At 41.7% G+C, this 23987-nt stretch overlaps 2 protein-coding genes across 2 annotated transcripts; one reads left to right on the top strand and one right to left on the bottom strand.

Annotated features, from left to right (window-relative positions):
• Nucleotides 1-11537: 11537 nt before the first annotated feature.
• On the bottom strand, nucleotides 11538-12744 carry LOC108440892 (protein ITPRID2-like). The gene is given in 2 exon segments (XM_037540667.1): nucleotides 11538-12450; nucleotides 12452-12744. Coding segments are annotated over 2 exon segments (840 nt in total). The 3' UTR covers nucleotides 11538-11903.
• Nucleotides 12745-17847: 5103 nt separating this feature from the next.
• On the top strand, nucleotides 17848-21682 carry si:ch1073-70f20.1 (prostate-associated microseminoprotein). The gene is made up of 4 exons (XM_017720098.2): nucleotides 17848-17963; nucleotides 18754-18852; nucleotides 21287-21395; nucleotides 21482-21682. The coding sequence occupies exons 1-4, from the start codon at nucleotides 17882-17884 to the stop codon at nucleotides 21657-21659; spliced, it is 468 nt and encodes a 155-aa protein (XP_017575587.1). The 5' UTR covers nucleotides 17848-17881; the 3' UTR covers nucleotides 21660-21682.
• Nucleotides 21683-23987: the final 2305 nt, after the last annotated feature.

Here is a 23987-nt window from a genome sequence, read left to right as displayed (position 1 = left end):
GCATGTAAGCATTTATTCACATGCACAAAAGGTGACATACAACTGCAAGCTGAGAAATTAAGCTTAAAATAGTAATACATTTTATTTGATTCCATAGTCCCATGAGGCAATGATCATATCTGGGCTTAAAAACAGACTTTCTGACAACTAGAGCATAAATGGCACCTGACTAAACTAGAAATATTCCTGGAAGGATGGCCTTCAATACAACAGAGGGGCATGTCCAACCTATCTCTCCACTGACTGAAAATAATAAGAATCTTCTTAGATTATTATTTACTACAATTTCTGAATTAACTAAGACCCAACCACTACTGAACTCCAGACATCATCAACCTAAAATGATTGAATTTTCCACAATAATAAAATTGATACCATTAGGCAGAAAATCTAAATGCACAGTTAACCGTTAAAAACCAGCTGCTCTACATAGTCAATCTTGAGTACAGTGTCACAACTACAAAATTAGATTCGAAGTGCAAAAATTTGATTCAATTCCTCTCAGTTTACTAAAGAAATATCACCAGAAATACCCAAGCCCTTTTATCAATAATGAACTCTTCTCTTAGCCTTAGACATCAAAATATTGACCAATTTGCATAGGAAATATATAGATGGAAAATTTCAGCCTGGATGTAGGCCTCAGCTAATGCTCAACTTTATAAGCTTAAGTAAACTACAATGAATCCATGACTTGATGTCTCACAAACAACTATTAAGTGGGTTCAAGGTAGATGGAATGTCAGGCTTTGTGTAATTTTGTTTACACTGGTATGCCGATGAATGATGCAATGAGTGTGAGCATATAAATGCGTGATAAAAGTGATCCAAGTACTGTCCCCTACAGAACACTGTAAGTGGCAATATTGGGGACTGACTACATCACAATAGATCTCACAGATTGCTTTTGATTATTTAAATAAGACTGAAAGACTGAAGAGGATTCCAGGAGCAACCTGTGCTGCTCTGGTGAATTCCATGCCCAAGAGGGTTCACGCAGTGCTAGATAATAATGATGGTCACACAAAATATTGACACTTTGAGCACAAGTTGGACATGATCACTGTGAGGTGTGCTCACTTGTTTCGCCAGCTATTTAGACATTAATGGCTGTGTGTGAGTTATCCTCAGAGGACAGTAAACCTGCACAGCTATACAAGCTGTACACTGACTACTTTAAGTTATATCCAAGTTTCATTTCTATAGTGTTGTCCAATGAAAAGATATAATAAAATATTTGCAGCAATGTGATGTGTACTCACTTTTATGAGATACTGTATACATTGCCTTCAGTCATCCCAAACTAAAACTCTTTAATCAGATGCATTGTTTCACCTGCCTCATAATATACTGAGCTCTTCTCATACTACCATATCATCATGAAAGGCATCTAACAGCAGTCATTGATGATTATGGATTTTACACTCATTTTCACTATACGCTCCTAAAAGTAATCACTGGCTTTGAATTATATATTGAACTGACTGCAGCACCAGAGGAGGACAGGTTCCCGTTTTTATTTTTTATTTTGGGGACTTAATCAAAGAAACAGTTCTAAACAAAGAACAGTTTTGAACAAAGAACAGTTCCCCTTTTGAAGGGTTCAATCGAAAATGTGGTCCTTGTGACCGGTAACTGATGTCTCTTTCTTGCAAAATGGAAAACACACACACAACACAAAACTAGAAAGTGCAGAAGTAGATTGCACAAGTTTAAGTGAGCGCAAGTGTGTATGTGATCCCAACATATTTCTTTCTACTCTCTGCACTGGGGATTAAAGACATTGAATTAAAGCAATACCTGTTCCCTTAGCACCGAGTGTGAAGTATAAGTTGAACCAACTAATTCCAGGTCTAGTCACATGCAACCCAAGGACACATCTCAAGGATGCGTTTTTGGAAAGGGGGAATTTTTTATACATCAGATACTTGTTTGCAGATATAGATATGTCTGAGATAAAGTCAGCAGCAGAGACTCTCTGAACCAATTACCATACATACTACCTCTAGTCTATGTTGCCCAGGATATATGTGCTTTGTTATGAAACATAATCTCTGTTGCATACTTTTTTTATGCTGAGAAATATAATATTCATTGTCCAGTATTGTATGGACATAAATATGGGCATTTGGAAAAAAGAATATTTTTATTATCACCAGCATACCAACACACAAAGCCAGCACTAAACTTTCATCAGTTTCATGTATGTACAGTTGCATGAAAATATTGCTGAACTTAAATATGTTAACTTTTCAAAATCTTACAGATTCCTTGGACCTAATTTCAATTTCAGTACACAGTGGCTAGTCCAGTAGACAGTAAAATCCGCTGAATTTTATAGAACAAGTAGCACTTCAGGACTAGGCTCGAGTCCATCATTGTACCTTCTAAAAGGACATACATGCGAAAAATATTTCTGGAGTGAATAAAGGATCATTTAGAAACAGTATTTATTTTGGTCTTATAGGTGGTGAGTATCTCATTAACTGTCATGTTTGATTTTATCACAAGATAAGACAGAATACATTCTATTAAATAATCAACACAAATACAAACTCCAAAACGTTCTATAAAATATGTCAAAGCAAGAGTGATATACCTGCTTCTTTAGATGTAAAATACCAGGGAAAAATGTCCAGTATATTGGATGCTTGGAATGAGGAGGCTAAGTTACTTCTTTACATACACATGTGGACAAGGTCGGGGGGGGGTGGGCTGGGTGGGTTGGACGAGTGTCACATGCAGTACAGAGGTCACAGTGAACAAGTGGGCTAACTATCTGTATACATTTCACCTGTATGTCATCTGTACCAGCCTATTCATAGCTGTGACTCTACTTGGTAAGGAGGAGAGATGGAAGATGGAAAAGACTGGTGGAGACACAGAGGAAGAAAACAAAGACTGAAAAGTCCCAGCCAAGATTTCAGGTTATCCAAGCTGAAAAGCTGAGTTGTTTACATTCTCTTTGCTAGTTGGTCAAAATATGTGGAAAAAAATATTTTGATTTGCTAGTTAAGTCACATGATGAAGTTTAGAGGTCAGCACAGCCATCTTAGATTGAGTCGTGTGTGTAATGAAGCAGATGTAACTTCATCTCTCTCCATCCCCACGTTTTGTGCCTTAGACATCACTGTTTGTGAGTAAAACTATTTTGTTTTAAGATATGGATGAGCAGTATATTGAACACATTTGTAAGCTGTTAGTACTGTTAGATGTCTTTCTATGACATGTTCTTTGTAGAAACAAAGCAGGGTGCTTTACTAAAATGTCAGTGTTTGTTTGCAGTTTCACAAAAAGAATTTGGGAATCTGGATAAAGTAAACACTGAAGAAACTGAAATGCCTTTGGTCCAGCTTTTTATTCAACCACAACTGTTTAGCTATCTGTCGAGTTGTGCTAAGCTACAGGCAATAAGGACAGAATACGGAGCAGTGGGCAGCCCTATCCATGGCACCTGGGGAGCAGTTGGGGGTTAGGCGTCTTGCTCAAGGACACCTCAATCATGGACCATCAGCGCTGGGGATTGACCTTCCGGTCACAGGGCCAGTTCCCTAACCTCCAGCCCACGACTGTCCCCAAATTTAGAATATATTTAGGGTGGCTGTCATTTTCATGTATGACACAAACTTGTTACACATATCAGTTTTGCTCTTTGGAATGCAACATCTTTGAAGCTCAACATTTCAAAACTGATCATAAATAAAACCTTATAATTCCGAGGGGAGGATTTGCCAAAATTAAATTTTTTGATGTGTTTTACTTCATTCATCAGATTTTTCCAAGCTTGTAAGTTTTTTCTCCTTAATGACATTTTTAATCTCCTTGAGCAGTTTTTGCTTGTTGTTTTTGATGTTTACTGCAAATTTCTTCAGAAGGTCTGTGATCATTTACCGACTGTAGCTCATTTGATAAGTGGAATATGTTTTGTTCCACTTCTCAACTTCTCCTGAAAAAAAAAAAAACATTTTCTGGTTAGAGCACTCCTGCATTTTGGTTATTTCACAACATACCTCTATATAAATGGAGCCAATATCATTGAAAAGAGGGATGTGAATCACAGTTGAAGCATCGCCTGAACCCTCGAACACATAGAATTCCTGTGGTTCAGTATTTTCAGGATGTGGAACAACTGCAGGGAAAGGAATCAGAAGGTCTTTGCAGCTTTTAGCAGTGTGAACCACTGTCTGCCAAAAAACGGCAATTTGCTGTTGACTGTAATTTGCTGTTGACTACACTGTGATACGATGCTATGATAGCAAGAACATTTTGCTTTTGCTGATTAATCCAGGTAAAGATGGGGGTAACACAAGTGAATGGCTTGTTCACTGTTAAAAGTGCAACATTGACCCTGTCCCCTGCAACTTCCTCCAGCTCATTCCCAGGGACCCCAAGCCGCTCTCAGGCCAACTTGGAGATGTAATGCCTCCAAAGGGTCCTAGGATGACCCTGGGGACCCCGGATAGGCTGTGCCTGGTACAGCCCCACTGGGAGGCATCCAGGGGGCATTCGAATCAGATGTCTGAACCACCTCAGCTGGCTCCTCTCAATGCTCTACTCTGAGCTCCTCATGGTTGGCCGAGCTCCTCACCCTATCAAATAATGTGTAGCCCACCACCCTGTGAAGAAAGCTCATTTCTGCCACTTGTATCTCATTCTTTCTGTCATTACCCACAGCTCATGACCATAGGTGAAGGTCGGGATGTAGACCGACCGGTAAACAGAGAGCTTTGCCTTATGGCTCAGCTCCCTCTTCACCACTACAGTCCTGTATAGTGACTGCATTACTGCTGCCACATGTCCCAGCCTGCAGCCGATCTCACAATCCCTCTTCCCATCCTTTTCCGGGCTAAGACCGTGGACTCAGATTTGGAGGTGCTGATCCGCATACCAACCACTTCACACTCAGCTGCAAACCACTCCAGTGAGCGCTGGAGGCAACCATGTGATTCAGCCAAAAGAACAACATCGTCTGCAAACAAAGAGATGCCACCCTTTGGCCTCCACACATAATGCCCTCCTGACCTTGGCTATGCCTTGACACCCTGTCCATGAATATCATGAACAGGAGTCAAGACAGGGCACAACCCTGCCGGAACCCAACGCTAATACTGAAAGGGTCCAACTTAATGCTGAGTATACGAACACAGCTCTCACTCTGGGAGTACAGAGATTGAATGGCCCGGAGAAGTAGCCCCGGTACCCCATACTCCCGGAGGACCTCCCACAAGATATCTCGGGGAACCCGGTCGTAAGCCTTCTCCAAATCCACAAAACACATGTAGACTGGGTTGGCAAACTCCCATGCCCCCTCAACAGTTCGAGAACGTGAAAAGCTGGTCCGTTGTTCCACGGCCAGGACAGAATGCACATTGTCCCTCCTCAATCTGAGGTTCAACTATCGGTCGGAGTCTCCTTTGCAGCACTTTTGCATAGACTTTCCCAGGGAGGCTGAGCAGTGTGATACCCCGATAGTTGGCACAGACCCTCCAGTCCCCTTTTTCAAAAATGGCCAGTCCAAGGGTACTGTTCCTGAGGTCCATGCAATATTGCAGAGGTGCGTCAGCCACGACAGCCCCACATCATCCAGAGCCTTCTCATCCACCCCAGGTGCCTTGCCTCTGAAGAGCTTGCCGACTACCTCAGTGACCTCCACCAGGGAAATGGAGCTTGACACACCAGAGGCCTCTGGCCCTGACTCCTGTGAGGGAGGCATGTCTCCCGGATTAAGGAGTTCTTTAAAGTGCTCCTTTCACCGACCAACAATATCCTCATTTGAAGTCAGAGTTTCTCCCGACCACCCCGACCACTCCTGAGTCACTGGACAGTTGTCCAGAACCACCTTGAAGCCGACCGAAAGTCTTTTTAAATGGCTTCGCCAAACTCCTCCTACGCCCTGGATTTTGCTTTTGCCACCACTGTGGCTGTCACCTTTATCGCCTGTCAGTAACTCTGCTGATTCAGGAGACCCTCAGGCCACCCAGTCCCTAAAGGCCTCTTTCTTCAGCTTGACAGCTTCCCTCACCACTGGTGTCCAACAGGGGGTTCTTGGGTTACCGCCCCAACGGGCACCCACAAGCTTTTGGCCACAGCTATGCCTAGCAGCTTCAACAATGGAGGTTTTGAACATGGTCCATTCAGACTCCATGTCCCCTACCTCCCCCAGGAAATGAGAAAAGCTCGCCCGGAGGTGGGAGTTGAAATCATTCTGAACAGGGGCCTCCAACAGTCGTTCCCAGCAATCCCTCACCTTCCGGGTCTGACCATCAGTTTTCCTTACCAGATGGTGATCAGTTTACAGCTCAGCACCTCTCTTTACCCAAGTGTCCAGAACATATGGTCCCAAGTCAGATGAAATGACAACAAAGTTGATCATTGACCCAAGGACCTCTGGTACCATGTACACTTATGAACATCCTTGTGTTCGAAGTTGGTGTTTTGTTATGGACAATCTATGCCTGGCACAGAATTCCAATAACAATTCAATTAGATTTTAATTCGCATTGAGGCCACCCTCTCATCCACTGGGACAAAATCCAACTGTACAGCCACCAGCCGGGGACTCGTGAGTATCCTCACTCCCACCCAGCGCCTATCACCCTGTGCAACCCCTGAGTAGGAGAGGGACCAACCCCTATCAAGGAGTTTGGTTCCAGAACCGACACTGTGGGTGGAGGTGGGTGTTGTAACTAAAGCTAACAAACAATTAGCTGACGCTCAATGTCAATATGTGATTAGATAAGATAAGATAACATCAAAACAGAGCTTACACTAACAAGTTAAAGTAACAAGTTAATGTCATCACATAACTTAAGATAATGTCAACACATAGGTTAAGCCAGGGGCGTCGCCTGGGGTGGACAGGAGAGGAGAGCAGAGAACAGGAGAGGAAAGAGGAGAGAACAGGAAGGAGAACAGAGTAGAACTGGGTATGGAAAACAATGCCTAATAAACACATTATTAATAAAATACACATGTTTTTAGTACGAAGACTAGCAAAATAATGCCAGATGTAGTTTGTTTTAGCACAGTCTTTTGTATTTAAAATATTGTTAATATTTTTTTAACATATTTTTGTATGTAAAATATTGTTTCCAGCTTTATTTTAGCTTTATTCCTGAATTACTATTTAACAGGGTAGAAGAGAGGGTGGAGAGGGAGGAAATGTGGAGAGACCTGAAATGAACTGAACTGATCAGGACTGGACTGATCTAAAGAAAGAACAGGTTAGGAGAAGAAAGACTGTGCAAAAGCATACAGGATAGATAATAAGTCATTCTTAAAGAGTGTTAATTGTGTAGACCCCTTAGCACTAATAATTATTAATATTTCTTTCAATAATTTGTTTCAATGTGTCATAAAAGGTAAAAGAACAATTTAGAAACAAGTGAATTGTTTACATTATTACACAGTTGCATGAAATCCATTGTTTACATACTGTTTTACATACTTCATTGAGGAATGGATTTACTGATGGAATATACCTGGTCCATGTCCTTTAGTAAAAGCTCACTATCTTTAGGTCACCAACAGTCATTCTGCAGAATTTGTGCACCCTTTGTTAAATTTTAAATCTGTTGAATAAAAAAATATAACTCCATATTATAGTGTTAAACATTATATATCAGGGTACGTATTGTAAAAGAAAAAAAGAAAAAAATATATATATATTTTTTATATATATTTTATATATATATATATATATATATATATATATATATATATATATATATATATATATATATATATAATTAATTAATTGGGCAGAGCCCCGGATCTTTACATACCCAGGCAACGCCCCTGGGTTAAGCCAACGTCAGCACATAAGTTAACCTAATGTCAACACATAGGTTAAACTAACGCTTAACATATGTCAACACAATGCACTTCTACTGTTACCACCCACTCTTCATCTTGGTCTTAAAGAAGAATTTTGGGTTTTGGTCATGCCCTGGTCTCACTCTCCTTTGGACTCAGTCTTGACTCAGTCTCTCTCTCCTTTGGACTTGATCTGGACTAGTCATTGTCCTGGATTTGTCTTAATTTCAACAAGACAGACTTGACTGCAGCCCTATGCAGAACCTTGTACTGTCGACTCAATCATCACTAGGACTTGACAACTACTAACAATTTGCTACATGAAGTAGCTAACAATCTCATATTCAATTTTATAACAATATTTCAATTTCCCACCATCCATTCTGTAGAGGTAGTCCTAAGTTGTTCCCCAGATCCAGTCTGCAGTTTTCTTAATGGATTTCAGAATGACAGTCCAAATGACAGAACAAGAATGAATTCAAATAAAGTAAATTAAAGTTGATTACAGTTTTCTAATACATTCTGCCTGCAATAACTGGTAGTGATTGAAATGCTTTCCTTAGCTGAGATCTTTATAACGAATTACTGACTATACAGTGACCAGTGGACTACTGAAAATGTGTCGAACTGTTACTGTTTGATTCAATTGTAATTTCATAAATTGTAATTTTTATGTATTTCAAACAATCTTATAATTATGTTTGTAACTGTAGTTCCAAATGCAGTTGATTACACTAGTTTTCCTGCATGCTTGTGGTTTCTAATGTACAGTTCTTATTTGCTCTAATTTGCATTCACAGCTTTCGAGAAGGTTCTTGGTTTTGTTACAATACATATATGCAAACCTCTCCATGGATCACCACCTTATCGTGGTGGAGGGGTTTGCATGCTTGAATGATCCTAGGAGCTATGTTGTCTGGAGCAAAAGCTCCTGGTAGGGTCTCCCATGGCAAACTGGTCCTAGGTGACAGGTCAGACAAAGTGTGATCCAAAATTCCCCCTATGAAAATAATTAAAAACCAGGACCTGTGTACCCTGCCCGGAACAGGGTTACCGGGGCCCCACCCTGGAGCCAGGCCTGGGGGAGGGGCTTGTCAGCGAGCGTCTGGTGGCCGGGCATTTACTCATGGTGCCCGGCTGAGCCCAGCCCGAAGGAGTTACATGAGTCCCCCCACCAAGGGGAGGGGCAGTAGTAGGGGTTCAGTGCTTTGTGGATCGGGCAGTGTCCGAAGGCATGGGCCTTGGCGTTCTGATCCTCGGTTGCTGAAACTGGCTTTTGGAACTTGGAACGTTACCTCACTGGCGGGGAAGGAGCCTGAGTCGGTGCGCGAGCTTGAGAGATACCGGCTAGATATTGTCGGGCTCACCTCAACACACAGCTTGGGCTCTGGGTCCAATCTCATTGAGAGGGGCTGGACTTTATTCTTTTCTGGAGTTGCCCATGGTGAGAGGTGGCGGGCAGGTGTGGGCTTTCTCATAGCCCCTCGACTCGGTGCCTGTATGTTGGGATTTTCTCCGGTGGACGAGAGGGTAGCTTCCCTACGCCTTCGGGTTGGGGAACGGGTCCTGACTGCTGTCTGTGCTTATGCACCGAACAGCAGTTCAGAGTACCCAGCCTTCTTAGAGTCCTTGGGAAGGGTGCTTGAAAGTCCTCCTCCTGGAGACTCTATTGTCCTACTGGGGGACTTTAACGCTCACGTGCAAACCACAGTTTGCCATCACGAACACCTTGTTTGAACACAAGGATGTCCATAAGTGCACATGGCACCAGGACACCCTAGGCCGCAGTTCAATGATTGACTTTGTAGTCGTGTCATCGGACTTGCGGCCATGTGTTTTGGACACTCGGGTAAAGAGAGGAGCTGAGCTGTCAACTGATTACCACCTGGGAGTGAGTTGGATCAGGTGGGGGGGGGATGCCAGTCAGACCAGGCAAGCCCAAACGTATAGTGAGGGTTTGCTGGGAACGTCTGGCAGAAGAACCTGTCAGTCTTCAACTCACACCTCTGTCAGAACTTTGACCAGATATCGGGGGAGGTGGGGGACATTGACTCAGAATGGGCCATGTTCCGCTCCTCCATTGTTGAAGTGGCTGACTGTAGCTGTGGCCGTAAGGTAGTTGGTGCCTGTCGAACCCGGTGGTGGACACCCCAGGTGAGAGATGCCGTCAAGCTGAAGAAGGAGTCCTACCAGGCATGGTTGGCCTGTGGGACACCAGAGGCAGCTGGCAGGTATCGACAGGCCAAGCGATCTGCGGCTTCAGTCGTCGCCAAGGTAAAAACCTGAGTGTGGGAGGAGTTTGGTGAGGCCTTGGAAAGTGACTTTAAGTCAGCTCCGAAAAGATTTTGGCAAACCATCAGGCGACTCAGAAGGGGAAAGCAGTGTGCCACTAGCACTGTATATAGTGGAGATGGTGTGCTGCTGACTTCGACTGAAGACATCATTGGGCAGTGGAAAGAATATTTTGAGGACCTTCTCAATCCCACTGACACGTTCTCCAGTGAGGAGGCAGAGTATGGGGACATGGGAATATCGCTTGTCCGTTACTGAGGCCGAAGTCGCTAAGGTAGTTAAGAAGCTCCTTGGTGGCAAGGCTCCAGGGGTGGATGAGATCCGCCCTGAGTTCCTCAAGGCTCTAGATGTTGTGGGGCGGTCTTGGCTGACACGCTTTTTCAACATTGCGTGGACATTGGGGGCGGTGCCACTGGATTGGCAGACTGGGGTGGTGGTGCCTCTTTTTAAAAAAGGGGACCGGAGGGTGTGTTCCAACTACAGGGGAATCACACTCCTCAGCCTCCCTGGTAAGGTCTATGCAGGGGTACTGGAGAAGAGAGTCCGGCTTATAGTCAAATGTTGGATCCAGGAGGAGCCCTGGTTGTGGAACACTGGACCAACTCTTCACCCTCTCCAGGATTCTGGAGGGTTCATGGGAGTTTGCCCAACCAGTCCACATGTGCTTTGTGGATCTGGCGAAGGCATTCGACTGTGTTCCCCGGGGTATTCTGTGGGAGGTGCTTCAGGAGTACGGGGTACATGGCTCTTTGCTACGAGCCATTCAGGCCCTGTACAAACAAAGCTAGAGTTTGGTTCGCATAGCCGGCAGTAAGTCAGACTCGTTCCCAGTGAGAGTTGGATTCCGTCAGGGCTCTATCCATAATTTTTATGGATAGAATTTCTAGGCGCAGTCAGGGGGTGGAGGGTGTCCGGTTTGGTGACCTCAGCATCACATCACTGCTGTTTGCAGATGATGTGGTCCTATTGGGGACATCAGGCCATGAACTTACATTTACATTTACATTTATGGCATTTGGCTGACGCTCTTATCCAGAGCGACTTACAACTTGATCATTTTACACAGGTAGGCGGAGGTGGTGTTAGGAGTCTTGCCCAAGGACTCTTATTAGTATAGTCTAGAGTGCTTACCCTGGTGGGGGATTGAACTTTAACAGAGGTGTTAAACACTACACTATCCTAACCCAAGATGGTTGTGCACAGATTTTAACATTATCTAGTTTATTTCCAGACATTATTTACTAGTTTTAAGTGATTTTATCAAGAAAAATTATCAGATAATGTCGCTGGTTTCAAGCACATTTCTTAAAAGAAGCACAATAATCTGAGACAATTTTACTTAATAAAATTACCCAAAACAAGCAAGTCTAGAAATAAGTTAAATAATGTTAAATTAATCTTATAACAATCTCAACAGGAGGAACTTTAGATTCATTGACTAGATTTAAGATCATTTTACTTGACAAGATAAACTTTTTGCAGTGCAGATAAGCCTCATAGTGTGGAGCAGCTGGAGGGTTTGAGGGTAGATCGTAGTTTTTCCTGTAGTTGTTACTGTTGCTGTAGGATGTTTCTGCTGTAGCTGTGGTTGTAGGATGTTGCGGCAGTAGCGCAAGGTGAGCTAGACCCCTGTGGTAGTGGATGGAACGGGTGGAGGGATTTTTCTGCAGTAGTGTGTTGCGGTTGCAGGGGGCGATGTTGAGCTGATCTTAGTGCACGGCTTCATCAGTGTTCGCTCAGACTTTACTTTCACAGCACTCCTCCTCTTCGGCCGCTTCTCCTCTCCATCACCATGGTCACGCCGGCGGCTCTCTTGCCACTACGGGAGATCGCCGTGGTGATACTGCAGCCAGGAGCTCATTCACAATCTCCTGTCTGATCTCTTCAGCGAGACTCTGCTTTATCTCCTGGATGAACTGCTGCAGGTGAGCAGGTGAGTTTCCTCCTCTTCTCTCTTCCTGAAACTGAATATCTTCATTGGTTGTGCTCGCTTGGTCCTCTTGAGGGCAGACACTAAAATTCCATCTCTGACCTCTGCCCTCAGACAGATTAGGGCTCATGGTCTGCTCTTGGCTTTCTGCTGGAGGAGCCTGACTGAGCCCCACTCCAGGCCTCCGAGGGACAGTGGGGGTGATGTTGACAGAGGCACGGTATAGGCCTCCTCTCTGTTGGGAAGGACAGTAGTGGTCAGAGTTTCTGGTGGATCTGGATGGACTTTCAGCTCTGGATGAGCGGCCAGAGATGGGGGTGCCAGCTGCACTCAGAGATCCATCATAACCCAGCTCAGACTGAAGATACAGCTGCTCCCGCAAGAGGTCAGTCACCGGCTCCATGGCCCTGAGAGGAGCTGGACAGACTGTCCATGCTGTGACCTCTCACCATGCCCAGGGGGTGGCGGCAGAGGCGGGACGATGACGATGAGCGCAGCTGGTCACTGAGGGTCAGGAGTCGATCCTCCACCTGCAGTTCCAGCTCCTGCAGCTCCTGTCTGACTGCAGCTCGCAGCCTCTGCAGCTGCTCGGCCTCCCTTCTCTCTTCAGGACTGAAGTGCTGATAGACCGTGGACTGCTGCCTCATCAGCGCCAGCTCCAGATCCATCATCTGAGTCCTGAACATATTCAGACTCCTGCACCGCATCGAACTTCAGCTTTCGCTGGATCGGTTTGCAGCAAGGGAGTGGGAGATTGACAGTCGGATTGGTGCTGGGTCAGCAGTGATGCGGGCTCTTTACCAGTCTGTTGTGGTAAAGAAAGAGCTGAGCCATAAGCTAAGGCTCTCGATTTACCAGTCGATCTACGTTCCCACCCTCACCTATGGTCATGAACTTTGGGTAATGACCGAAAGAATAAGATTGCGAATACAAGCGGCCGAAATGAGTTTCCTCTGCAGAGTGTCTGGAATCTCCCTTAGAGATAGGGTGAGAAGTTCAGTCATCCAGGAGGGACTCGGAGTACAGCCGCTGCTTCTTCACGTTGAGCGGAGCCAGCTGAGGTGGTTTGGGCATCTGCTTAGGATGCCTCCCTCGGGAGGTGTCACAGGCAAGTCTACCTGGAAGGAGAACCCGGGGAAGACCCAGGACACGCTGGTGTGACTATATCGCCCAGTTGGCCTGGGAGCGCCTCGGAATCCCCCTTGGAGAGCTAGTGGAAGTGGCTGGGGAAAGTACATTGCTAATTTTATTGATGGATTTACAGCTTTTATTTCCATTGTTTTGTTATTGCTGGTGACTTATACTAATATTGGACTATTTTTGACTCTCTCAGCATGTCACCGGAAGCACACATTGTCTAACTATGTCATACCAACAGAAAGCATCATGGAGGAAAGCTACTGCAGTTCATGCTACTACTACTCCAAAAGAGAGAATGTAGGAAGGCTGAACACAGATCGCTTTAGATCCACATAGAAATCTTCAAAGAAAGGCTGTGTGATTACAAAACAATAACGTGTTCGAAGCTATACAATCTTTTTTCGTTATTGACAATAATATTAACAACAGCAGGATACTCTTCACCATCATTTTTTGACAAACAAGTCACCTACATATATGGACCTTAAGAAACGTAATGAGTTTGCACACTGTTCTCCTTGAACAGTGTTCTCCCTCAGAAACCAGAGAATGAAGCGATAAACCAGCTTGGCAATCCTACTAAGTCCCAAGACAGAGAGAGCTCTCGATGCAATAATGAACAACGCTCTCGTAGAGAGACGAGAGTTTTATTCACAAAGCACACAGAAGAAGGGGCAGTCCCCTCTTTATAAACACAGAGAGCCCGTCCCACGTGCACACAGGCAGCCAGGAAGGGCCCGACCACATTCTAACATATGTCGTAACCTGCTGGTCCATACATGGAGTTGTTTTTCTCCATCTCTGGATGTGCTCAGTTCAACATCAAAATCCAGTAAGTCAAAAGTGCAAGTGGTTTGCAGAATAAAAGAGGAACAATAGTCATTAACAGCCTGTAAGTATGCACAAAGGGCAGACACCCTTGCACCCTCAGCAGAGTCTGATTTTATTAATACATGTTAGTCACTGGGGAAGAGACAGGCCAAAGGAAAGTTAACCCTTTCACACACTTTTTTAACACTTAAATCCATAATATCGGGCAAGGCATTAATACATCTGTATCCACGAAGGAGCCCATATCTTCTCCATCAACACACAAAGATATCACGGTTAAAAGATCCCAGTTTAGTGCCATCAATAATGGATCATGGATCATGTACACCTGTGTCATTCTCAGACTTTGTATGAATCAGCAGCACTGTTGTGTCTGATCCACTCATGGCAGTGAGGACAAATACCAGACAGCATATTGGGGTAGGCATCAAAAAACATTGTAGACATATGTTATATGCCCAGCCATATCCACATGCTGAGGTCCAAGTGGCACAATGTTGCATACCAGTTGAGCTCTTTATCCTTGTTCATGTAATCATCTTCCAATATTGGGTTAAATGTTTGTGAACAGATTATTAAGCAAAATGACTACAAAGCATGACTGATTGTATGACTGACATTGTATGAATGTAATGTAAACAAAAGTATTTCTACAATGTGTATTTTAAACTCATTTTTCCTAAAGACGCAAAAGAGACAATACATTGCACAGTTTGTGATTTAATTCTGTCCTTTTGCAGGGCTATTACATCATACACGTCAGAGTATCACTGCAGTGCTGAGAATGATCCACCAAATAGTACCTGCTCTGTGGTGGTCTCGTGAGGATCCTCACCACTGAAGAAGAGGGTAAAAGTGGGTTAATAAAAGTATGCACATAAACAGATGTACTACAGTCTGTAATTGTAGAACTACAACGTGCACCTATATAGTAAGTGGAGCTGATAAAATGGACAATGAGCGTAGAAACAAGGTCATAATGTTATGCCTGATCAGTGTATACTGGCTGACAAAAAGTTGGTTTTAATGTTACAGCTGAACTGTGTAAATACAAATAAACTAATATGGATGGGCTTCTTCTTCAAAAAAAAGATCTGCTAGATGACCACCAGCCAACTGTTCAGAAAGACAAAACTGAGTCCCATAAATTGAGTATGTGAGCAGTGAAGTTGTAGCCTCTGCCTGATGTTTGAAGCATCCCACTAACATCCAATATATATGGCAGCTTTGTAGCTGATAATCCTTAACAAACCACGTTGCAGATATTTATGTGGAATACTTACACAGACTGATCACACTTCTGCATGTACTTCATCCATGTGAATAGGGAAAAATGTGATTTTGAAAAAACACTCTGACATTCTTTGCTGTTCTGCATGGCTTAATACACTTCCTGTGCATATCTGTTAAAATAGCTGCCATTTGTAGCTACACTCTGTAGCTACACTGTGGCCATTTTTTCAGTTTTAGAGGAGACACTAAAATACTCAAATTATTGTTAAAAACATGTTATAAAGGAACTGATCAAATCTGACAAAAACCTCTTAAATAGTTTGTAGCATTTGGCTCAGAAACACGATTGTGATTGTGGAATAACCGGTGATTTTCCTTTAAAGGCAGCACATACAGACACCTTGTTGAGAGTTTCAAGCTTTCCTATTCATATTTCTATATTTCTCTAGCAGCACTGCTGTGTCTGATCCACTAATCCCAGCACAACACACACTAGCACACCACCACCACATCAGTGTCACTGCAGTGCTGAGAATGATCCACCACCCAAATAGTACCTGCTGGTGGTCCTATGGGGGTCCTGACCATTGAAGAGCAGGCTGAAAGGGGGCTAACAAAGTATACAGAAAAACAGATGAACTCCAGTCTGTAATTGTAGAAATACAAAGTGGAACTGAGCATAGAAACAATAAAGTGTACTTAATATAGTGCTTGGTGAGCGTAGCATTCATAGAAATCATTGTGTTATTATAGGGAATAGTGAGGAATCTATCTGGCCCAGGGGTTCCAAGTAGATAAAAACACACAAAAACGTCCTAATGTTTAAAAAACACATTGTTGAGTAAAAAAAAGTAAATTAATATAATGCATTTTTTTTAAAAATCTAAAGAATGCCCAGTTTTTAATCAGAGGAACGTAAATTCTGTTGAACAAATTTTGTTTTGCTGTTTTTCATGAACATTTATTGTCTGGCAACATGTACTAGCAAAAATGTGATAAAAAGTGAAAATGTGTTAAACAGTTTCTACAGTACTGATGACAAAAATCACAAAGTTCAATCTAGTCTAATGATGGAAGAATTCAAGAAACTGAAATCCTTTTTTTTTTTGTATTAAAGTAGACAGAATTGAAACCAGTCCTACTAATTGACCACAAAAGTACATCACTAACAGGTCTGGTCACTGAGAGAGCGCTGTGTTATCAGTGTGTGTTCAGAGATGATGCTATTGTATACACACACACACACACACACACACATTGACCTTTTAAAATAAAACAGACACACACATTCAGGCTGTGTATGCAGGTCTTGTTGTGACGTCAAGTGCAGCGGTCAGAAACAGCTGCTGCAGATTAACCCCCTGCACCTCGGTCAGATATCATAGACATGCAAAAGTTAAAGGATGACCTCTGACTCTGGAAATGACACAAAATAAAGAACATAACTTCAGGAGAACAATTGGATCTGACAGCCTTACATAACCACACAAGTATGTTTTGCATTAGTACAAATGTGGCCAGGTTCCATACACATTTTGAGGGTTGATTTGTTGCTAACTGCACGTAGGACATGGGTTACAGACTCCATTAAACTCAAATCTACTACACATTATGATTTAGACATTTAGAGAGACATTTGTGAGAGTCATTTAGACATCACTCTTATCCGTGCAACATCTGCATTGAAAACATTCATTCATATTCCAGCCACATAGAAAAGAAATATAAGAAAGCCTATAAAACACAATATGCAGCATTTTCTTAAACCTATATTTAAAGAACACAGCCAGTATACACTGATCAGGCATCACATTATGACCTGCTGTTACTGCAGTGCTGAGAATGATCCGCCACCCAGATAGTACCTGCTCATGGGGGTCCTGAGCACTGAGGAACAGGGTAAAAGTGGGCTAACAAAGTATACAGAGAAACAGATAGACTACAGTCTGTAACTGTAGAACTACAGTGCAGCTATACAGTAAGTGGAGCTGATAAAATGGACAAAGAGCGTAGAAACAAGGAGGTGGTCATAATGTTGCCTGATCTGTGTATATTATGTGTATGTATATGTTCTGGTGATTTTCTAAGTGAAAGTAAGTTAGTGCAAAATTTCCATTTTGCTAAGTTTAACATATTGGGGAAAAAAATGTACACCAAATGTGTCATAACTTTTGCACAGGCCACATTTTACATTTTATTTTTTCCCACATGTTAAAATTAGCACATAAACAGTAATTCTGTATTAGAATGTACAGAAATTGTGTTCCCTGTAGAGGATGTGTTTGTTTATTTTCACTTAGAATCAACAAAACAGGTCAAATAACAGGTTAAATAGTGGCACCCAAACCTTAGTACATGCTTGTTTCAGAATCACTAAGTTAAGATATCTAAAAATCTGTGATGCTGAATTGAAGTTTACATTGATAGTGGCAGTCGTTATCAGCACTAGCGCACGTGTTTGCACAGAAATAAAAGATAGTGTAACAAAGAGTCTATGAGAAGGCAAGACAAGAGAAAGCAAGAATAAAAAGGAGAATAAACATTAGTGACAGAGGGGCAGGAAGGTGAATGTGAGAGAGAAGAGTTGTAGATATAAAAACCCAAGAGTTAAACGAAGCATCCAGGACCACACGAGCATATATGCACACACAGGCAGGAGAAAAGCAGAGACGTGGCAAGGAGAAGCAAAAAGAGAAAGAAAGAGGAACAAGGTTTATTGAAGGTAAGACATGGATATAATTTCAGTTTCTGAAATTTGCTAGACTACATAGGATTATAATGACTTCTGATTGGTGTGTTTTTACTATAAAAAAACAAACTAAACTGAACTAATTTTTATTTTATTCCATTCTTTGTATTCTTTCATCCCCCCCCCCCCAAAAAACATCAACACTTATCACTGCTGTCAGAAGAAAACCTTGTATCTCCAAAATAGTAACTTTACAGGAGAAGGAAAAACCTACTTCATTTTCAATGTAAGTCAATGGAACCAGAATTTTTTCCGTGTCATTTCTTTTAGGCCATTCATCACAAAATTTACAAACAATGTAAAGAGTAACAGATACTTTCAAATTATGTCCACTGAAACATGCCAAAAATGGAGATACAAGGTTTTCTTCCGACAACAACGTTATGTATATACATGTATTTATGAGTATACCAGCCGTAACAATTACAGACTGTGGGGGTCCTGACCATTGAAGAACAGGGTGAAAGGGGGCTAACAAAGTACACAGAAAAACAGATGGACTACAGTCTGTAATTGTAGAACTATAAGTGCTCCTTCTATATGGTGAAGGGCTTAGGCAAAAATGATGGCATATTTTGTATTTATATATTTATACATGTATTTATTTAATCTTCTTAGAAAATCAGCAAATCATGTCCAAACATTTTATACAAATGTATTTTTCTATGTAGCAATTTATTTAATATTATTTGTTATTTTTGATTAGATTATAGGAAGATTGGATGTATATTTTACACATGTACATATATTCCCCCTGTTACAGACAGGATGAAATGCTTTATAGCTGTCCTCTGTCTTCTGAGCATCCTCCCATCCTGCTACAGTGTTACCAGCAGTGGAGAATGCTACTTTAATGCTAAGGGTAAGTCTGGACAGGTTCCCAACCCTCGCCCTGGAGTGCCCACTGTCCTGCACATTAGTGTTCTCCCTGCTCTCAAACACACCTGCTTGTGCTTGAGTAGTCAGTCTGCATGTCAAAGCTGTTAACTGTAGTAGTGGAAGAAAACATTGTAAATGTTGGTGGTGAAATCTCAAACTGTACCACGAGCCCTTCGAGCTTCAAGTACAGCTCGGCTTGACCCGCCATCCTTCAAGGTGCACGGAAGACAAGCTTCGAGAATGTTCTCTATACTGGCACCCAGGTGGTGGAATGAACTCCCACTGGCTGTCCAAACAGCAGAGTCTCTTGCTGTCTTCAAACGTAGACTGAAGACTCATCTCTTTACACAGCACTTAAATGAGCATTGAATTATAAGCCGCACCTATTTTATTGTACTGCACTGTGTATTGTAGTTTATTGTATTGTATTGTTTGTTATTATATTGCATTGAATGGCACAGAGTTCTGCGTTCAACTCTGTTTCTTTTTCTCTTGGTGTCTGCAGTGACATTTAGTTTTTAGCAGTATCTTAGCTCAGGACTGTCTTTTTCTCTAAGCTATTGGTAACTAGCAAAGATACTTTCTCTAGATTGACAAAGCACTTCTTGTAAGTCGCTCTGGATAAGAGCGTCTGCTAAATGCTGTAAATGTAAATGTAAATGTAAAACATTGTGAGATAGAAGTGGAATTTAGACTCAGGATCACATTGAATCGTATGCTTCAGGGCTCTTGTACTTTGCTGAGTTTAACATGTTGGGAAAAAAAAAACATAAAATATCGAAAGTGCCATAGCTTTCATATAGGCCACATTTTATGTTTTATATTTTCCCAATATGATAAATTCAACAAAATATCATCTGACGTGGATCTTTGGAATATGACTGTATATGTATCAGATAATAGCCTACCCATTTGTGTCTTTTGGGATTCAAAGAACTGAACTATATGAAAGATAGATACCCCAAAATACATTAAATGCCCAAAAGCACAGCTGTTCATCCCACATTTCTTCTAAAATCAAGATTATTAGTAAACAGTGTTGGGGTCATTACTCTAAAAAGTCATGTATTACACATTAGTCATTACTTTTTTAAAATAATGCATTACTTTATTTTTTAGTGCCTTTTGAAAGCAGTTTGTTACACTACTCTTTACTTTACTTTTGTGTTTCTCCACAACATCACTTAAGATGAATCGTTGCATAATTGCCAGGTAACAATAGCCCATAATGTTAAACATCACATATACAAGTTGAAATCAGCTTCTTTTTTGATTTTCTTGTTCCATCTTAAATGATGCAGCAGTTACATTCTGGCACCAGAGGTGTTCTAATAATGACTGCCTTACCTTTTAAGGTGGAACAGGAAAATTTCAACAAGAAGCTAGTGAATAGCAAGCTGAATTCAGCCTCAGCACAAATCCCTGTTCTAATAAGCAGGACATACGCAAGTTCTTTCTTATATTGATGCTGATACTGATGTTGGATGGTCAGTTCTGGATTACATATCACAAACACCACTTCAATCACCTGAGTTACTGGACACAAAGGTATTGGATGGTGCTTCTTCACTGCACTGAGCATAGTTCCAATGCTCCACAGCACAATGCTGAGGGACTTTCTACCCGTCTAGTTGATGCTTGACATTGGGCTTTATCAGACCCGGATGCTCAAATTATAGGCCCCTGGCCAATGTTGGACCTGTCAGTGCTATAAGTGTGACCTTTTTTCTGGTTGTTTTTGGCTGACATTTTAGATTTAGATATGGGCATCTTCTATCAGGTCTCAGATTTACCCCAGCCACATCCGTAAGATATCTGGAGCTTCAAATTCAAACTACATTAACAGGAACGCTAGCTTATGGCAAAAAAAACAAAACAAAAAAAAACTGAATGGCTGACTGAGGTTTCACCAGTAATGTAGCAGTTGCTAAGCAGGAGAAAATGAAACACAGCGTAAATGTGCCACAATAACAAATATCGCTTGTGGAGGCTCTCTGGTGGATGATCCAGTGACCTTAGGCGTATGTACAGCTGCTCCAGAGCATCCCATTCTAGTGTTTAATGCTTTTCTAAGGAGATTATTCAAGCTGTGTGTGCATAACTGAACACCTGTGTCAGCAATGGGCAATCCTTGAAAGTAACTGAATCCACTAATTAGAGGATCTGTCTGGATTCATTTGGACATGTAGTGTACATGTTTAAAAAGATGAAGTTGTTTTCTCCATCCTTCAAGGTTTTGAAGTAATTTTAACCTTTTGAGTGCAGTATTGATTGCATTATAATTGCAATAATTATAATTATATATTGTATGGTAAGAAGATTGTCTGATGTGACTGTTCAATCAAACTAAAGCCATTCTAATTTGTCCTTATTTGACAGAATACTCTTTCTCTCGCTCTCTCTCTCTCCCTCTGTAGCTACCTGTGAACACAAGGGCCAGCTGTTTGACATTGGGGAGAGCTGGTTGAACGATGAGTGTTTCCAGTGTGTTTGTTTTGAGCCATTTGGAGTGGGCTGTTGTGAACAGTAAGTTTCAGAAGAGCATATGCACTCATGTTCACAAAGGCACAACTTTTCAGTTCTTAAATGTCTTGTCCTTGGCTGCCCTCCAGTGGAAAGCAGCCAATTGATTTTCCAGGCTGGTGCGAGGCCGTCCGGAAACCAGGCTCCTGCACTGTTGCCGTGGTGATGAAGGCCAATCGTAAATTGCCTTGCCTGTTTGGGAGGAAGAATCAGCTGCGACTGGGGGAAGCACCTGCATGGAAATCAGAGAATGATCCACTCTTCTAAAATAAAAACACCTCTGTGAATGATCTTCCAACATCCAAGGCATTTCATTTTCAACTTAGAAAAAGCAAGCTTTGGACAGTGAGCTGTCAACACTGGTACATGCAGATGTTTTAACTATCAATAATTCACAAGCAGTTGCAGAAATAAATTGTACTCTTGTTAAAGTATATTTCATTTAACAATATGGTTTATTTCCAAAAACAGATGATGCACATCTCAATCTGTGAGTTACAAAAATAAGCAAACCGTCTCAGTGTACATGAATGCAGCAGGCATCGGTTTTAGGCACACTTCAGGCAGGCGTACAGAGGCTATATTATGATGGCAACTTCTGCTGTAAATCATAAACAACAGTTCAAAATTTAAGATGAACACTTATTTATTTCTGTCTACAATGTCAGTGCAGTATTCAGCTACCCAATGAAGTTGTCAAACCAGTGATATTTTTAACTTTCAGGTATTTAAGGGTCAGACGTGATTGATAGAGGGATGATCTGGAAGTGTGAGAAGGGAAACAAAGCAAAGCAATCTCCAGAGATCTTCCAATATGTTCAAACGTTTGACTTTTACGACTCAAAGTGTTCCTTTGTACTGTGAGACAGTCTGTGTTGTAACAAAGCGTGATTCAAGTACTAGCCAATGAGAGTGCAAAGGAAGACACAAAAGGTGCAGAGATGCATTAAAAGCCTTTATAATGCTTATAATGTGTCCTCAGATGTCAAACCACTCCCTTTACAATTTCAAGCCAAATGGCAGTTTGTTGTGGATCATTAGATCATGTAGAGCATTTTTGTTTTTGTTTGTACACAAAAGCATAAACAGGTTTGATCTATTTGAAGTGCTTGCTTTCTTCATATCAAGTGATATTGGTGGAGATCTGGGGTTGTGAGTGCTTCTGAATAGCTAAAACTCATTATGTGTGTAATACTCTCTCTGCCTAGCCATGTAGTCTGCACTATCACAACAATTCTCTGAAAGATTTATGCTAAGTGTGTAACAACCTCTGTTTTTTTTAAACTCTGGTAGGGTTTTTAAAAATTGTGTGATGTACACAAAGCTGTATCCATCACTTTAATGAAGAGATGGATGCAGTTTGAGTTGGTTGAAAGAAGTTTTGGACATGTATTCACAGAAAAGATTTGGGTGACTATTGACTCCTTGAATGACTCCTAGCTACAGCACTAAATTAAAAAATGTTTTGGCTGACCCCTTACATCTGGGATTCTTGGAGCACTTTGCCAATTGGATTTTTTGGCCCAAACTTTTCCTTTAATGCGGATCCTGATTGTGTTCACGTCTTCCTCATCCAGTTTCCTCATAGTGCTTTGAAGAATTGTGTTCAGTAGCAGGTCAGATAGTGGGAGTAGTACTTAGTTAGATTTCATTTCCATTTCATTGAGAACATGGGATACACATGAGGTAGTCAATATTAAGATGGTGGTACTAATAGCATTACTATAATTGTGCATTTCTACATAAATGAAAGAAATATGTATGATGGTTGCATTATATGCTGATACAGTCCCTCATTTCAAATACTTTCAGTTGCTTGTTACTTTGACTTTACTTTTACACTACTGCACTCTCTTGAATCTCACGTGCTAAAAAGATCTCGCAAGCCGACCCAGGGAAACCAATGTTTTCCATTTAGTCAAATTATTACGGAGTGCATTTGCATGCAACACTATATTTGTCTTCCTATTATTCTGCTTCACCTTGTCAGCATCGCTGAAAGGCTGCTGTCTGTTTTCTTTCAGCTTCAATTGCTCATCCCTTCCCCCTCAAGCATTGTAACAACGTTCTCTCCATTTTCATAACACAGTCCACTTCAGGTCCATCTTACATCTTGCAGTTGGTTTAAACAGTGTTCTTATGTAGACATACAATTCCTGTAGTTTTAAACAGCTGCGTCCTCAGTGTGGATTAAGGGAACAGGCCAATCTAACCAACAGAGTAAGCAAAAATATATGAGACTTTGCCTTAAAAAAGCATAAATGAAGTTAAATCTATGTGTCTGTAAATGAGCACAAGGCTGTAATGTATTTACAAATGGCCACCTTGTTTCTCTGTGTTTATTCAACCATCTTTTCTTTCTCTGAGGCACGCAATAATCCATTTGGAAAATCTGCATTTTAGTGAGACGCCATGTGGCTACATTTTGCTGTGCTTCAGGTACTACTAAATTGAAGAGACGATCCACATTTGCACAGAAAAGAGCTTAGATAGCCTTTTAGTATCTCACATGCTCCTCACTGCAGGTTTTTCCAAAAAAATAAAAATGCGATTATGGTCTGTTGTGATCCTGACGGTCCTCAGTGTGCGCACAGA

The sequence above is a fragment of the Pygocentrus nattereri genome, chromosome 1 (genome assembly GCF_015220715.1).
Source record: "Pygocentrus nattereri isolate fPygNat1 chromosome 1, fPygNat1.pri, whole genome shotgun sequence".
Taxonomy (NCBI): Eukaryota; Metazoa; Chordata; class Actinopteri; order Characiformes; family Serrasalmidae; genus Pygocentrus; species Pygocentrus nattereri.
This window is presented reverse-complemented; position numbering and strand designations above follow the sequence as displayed.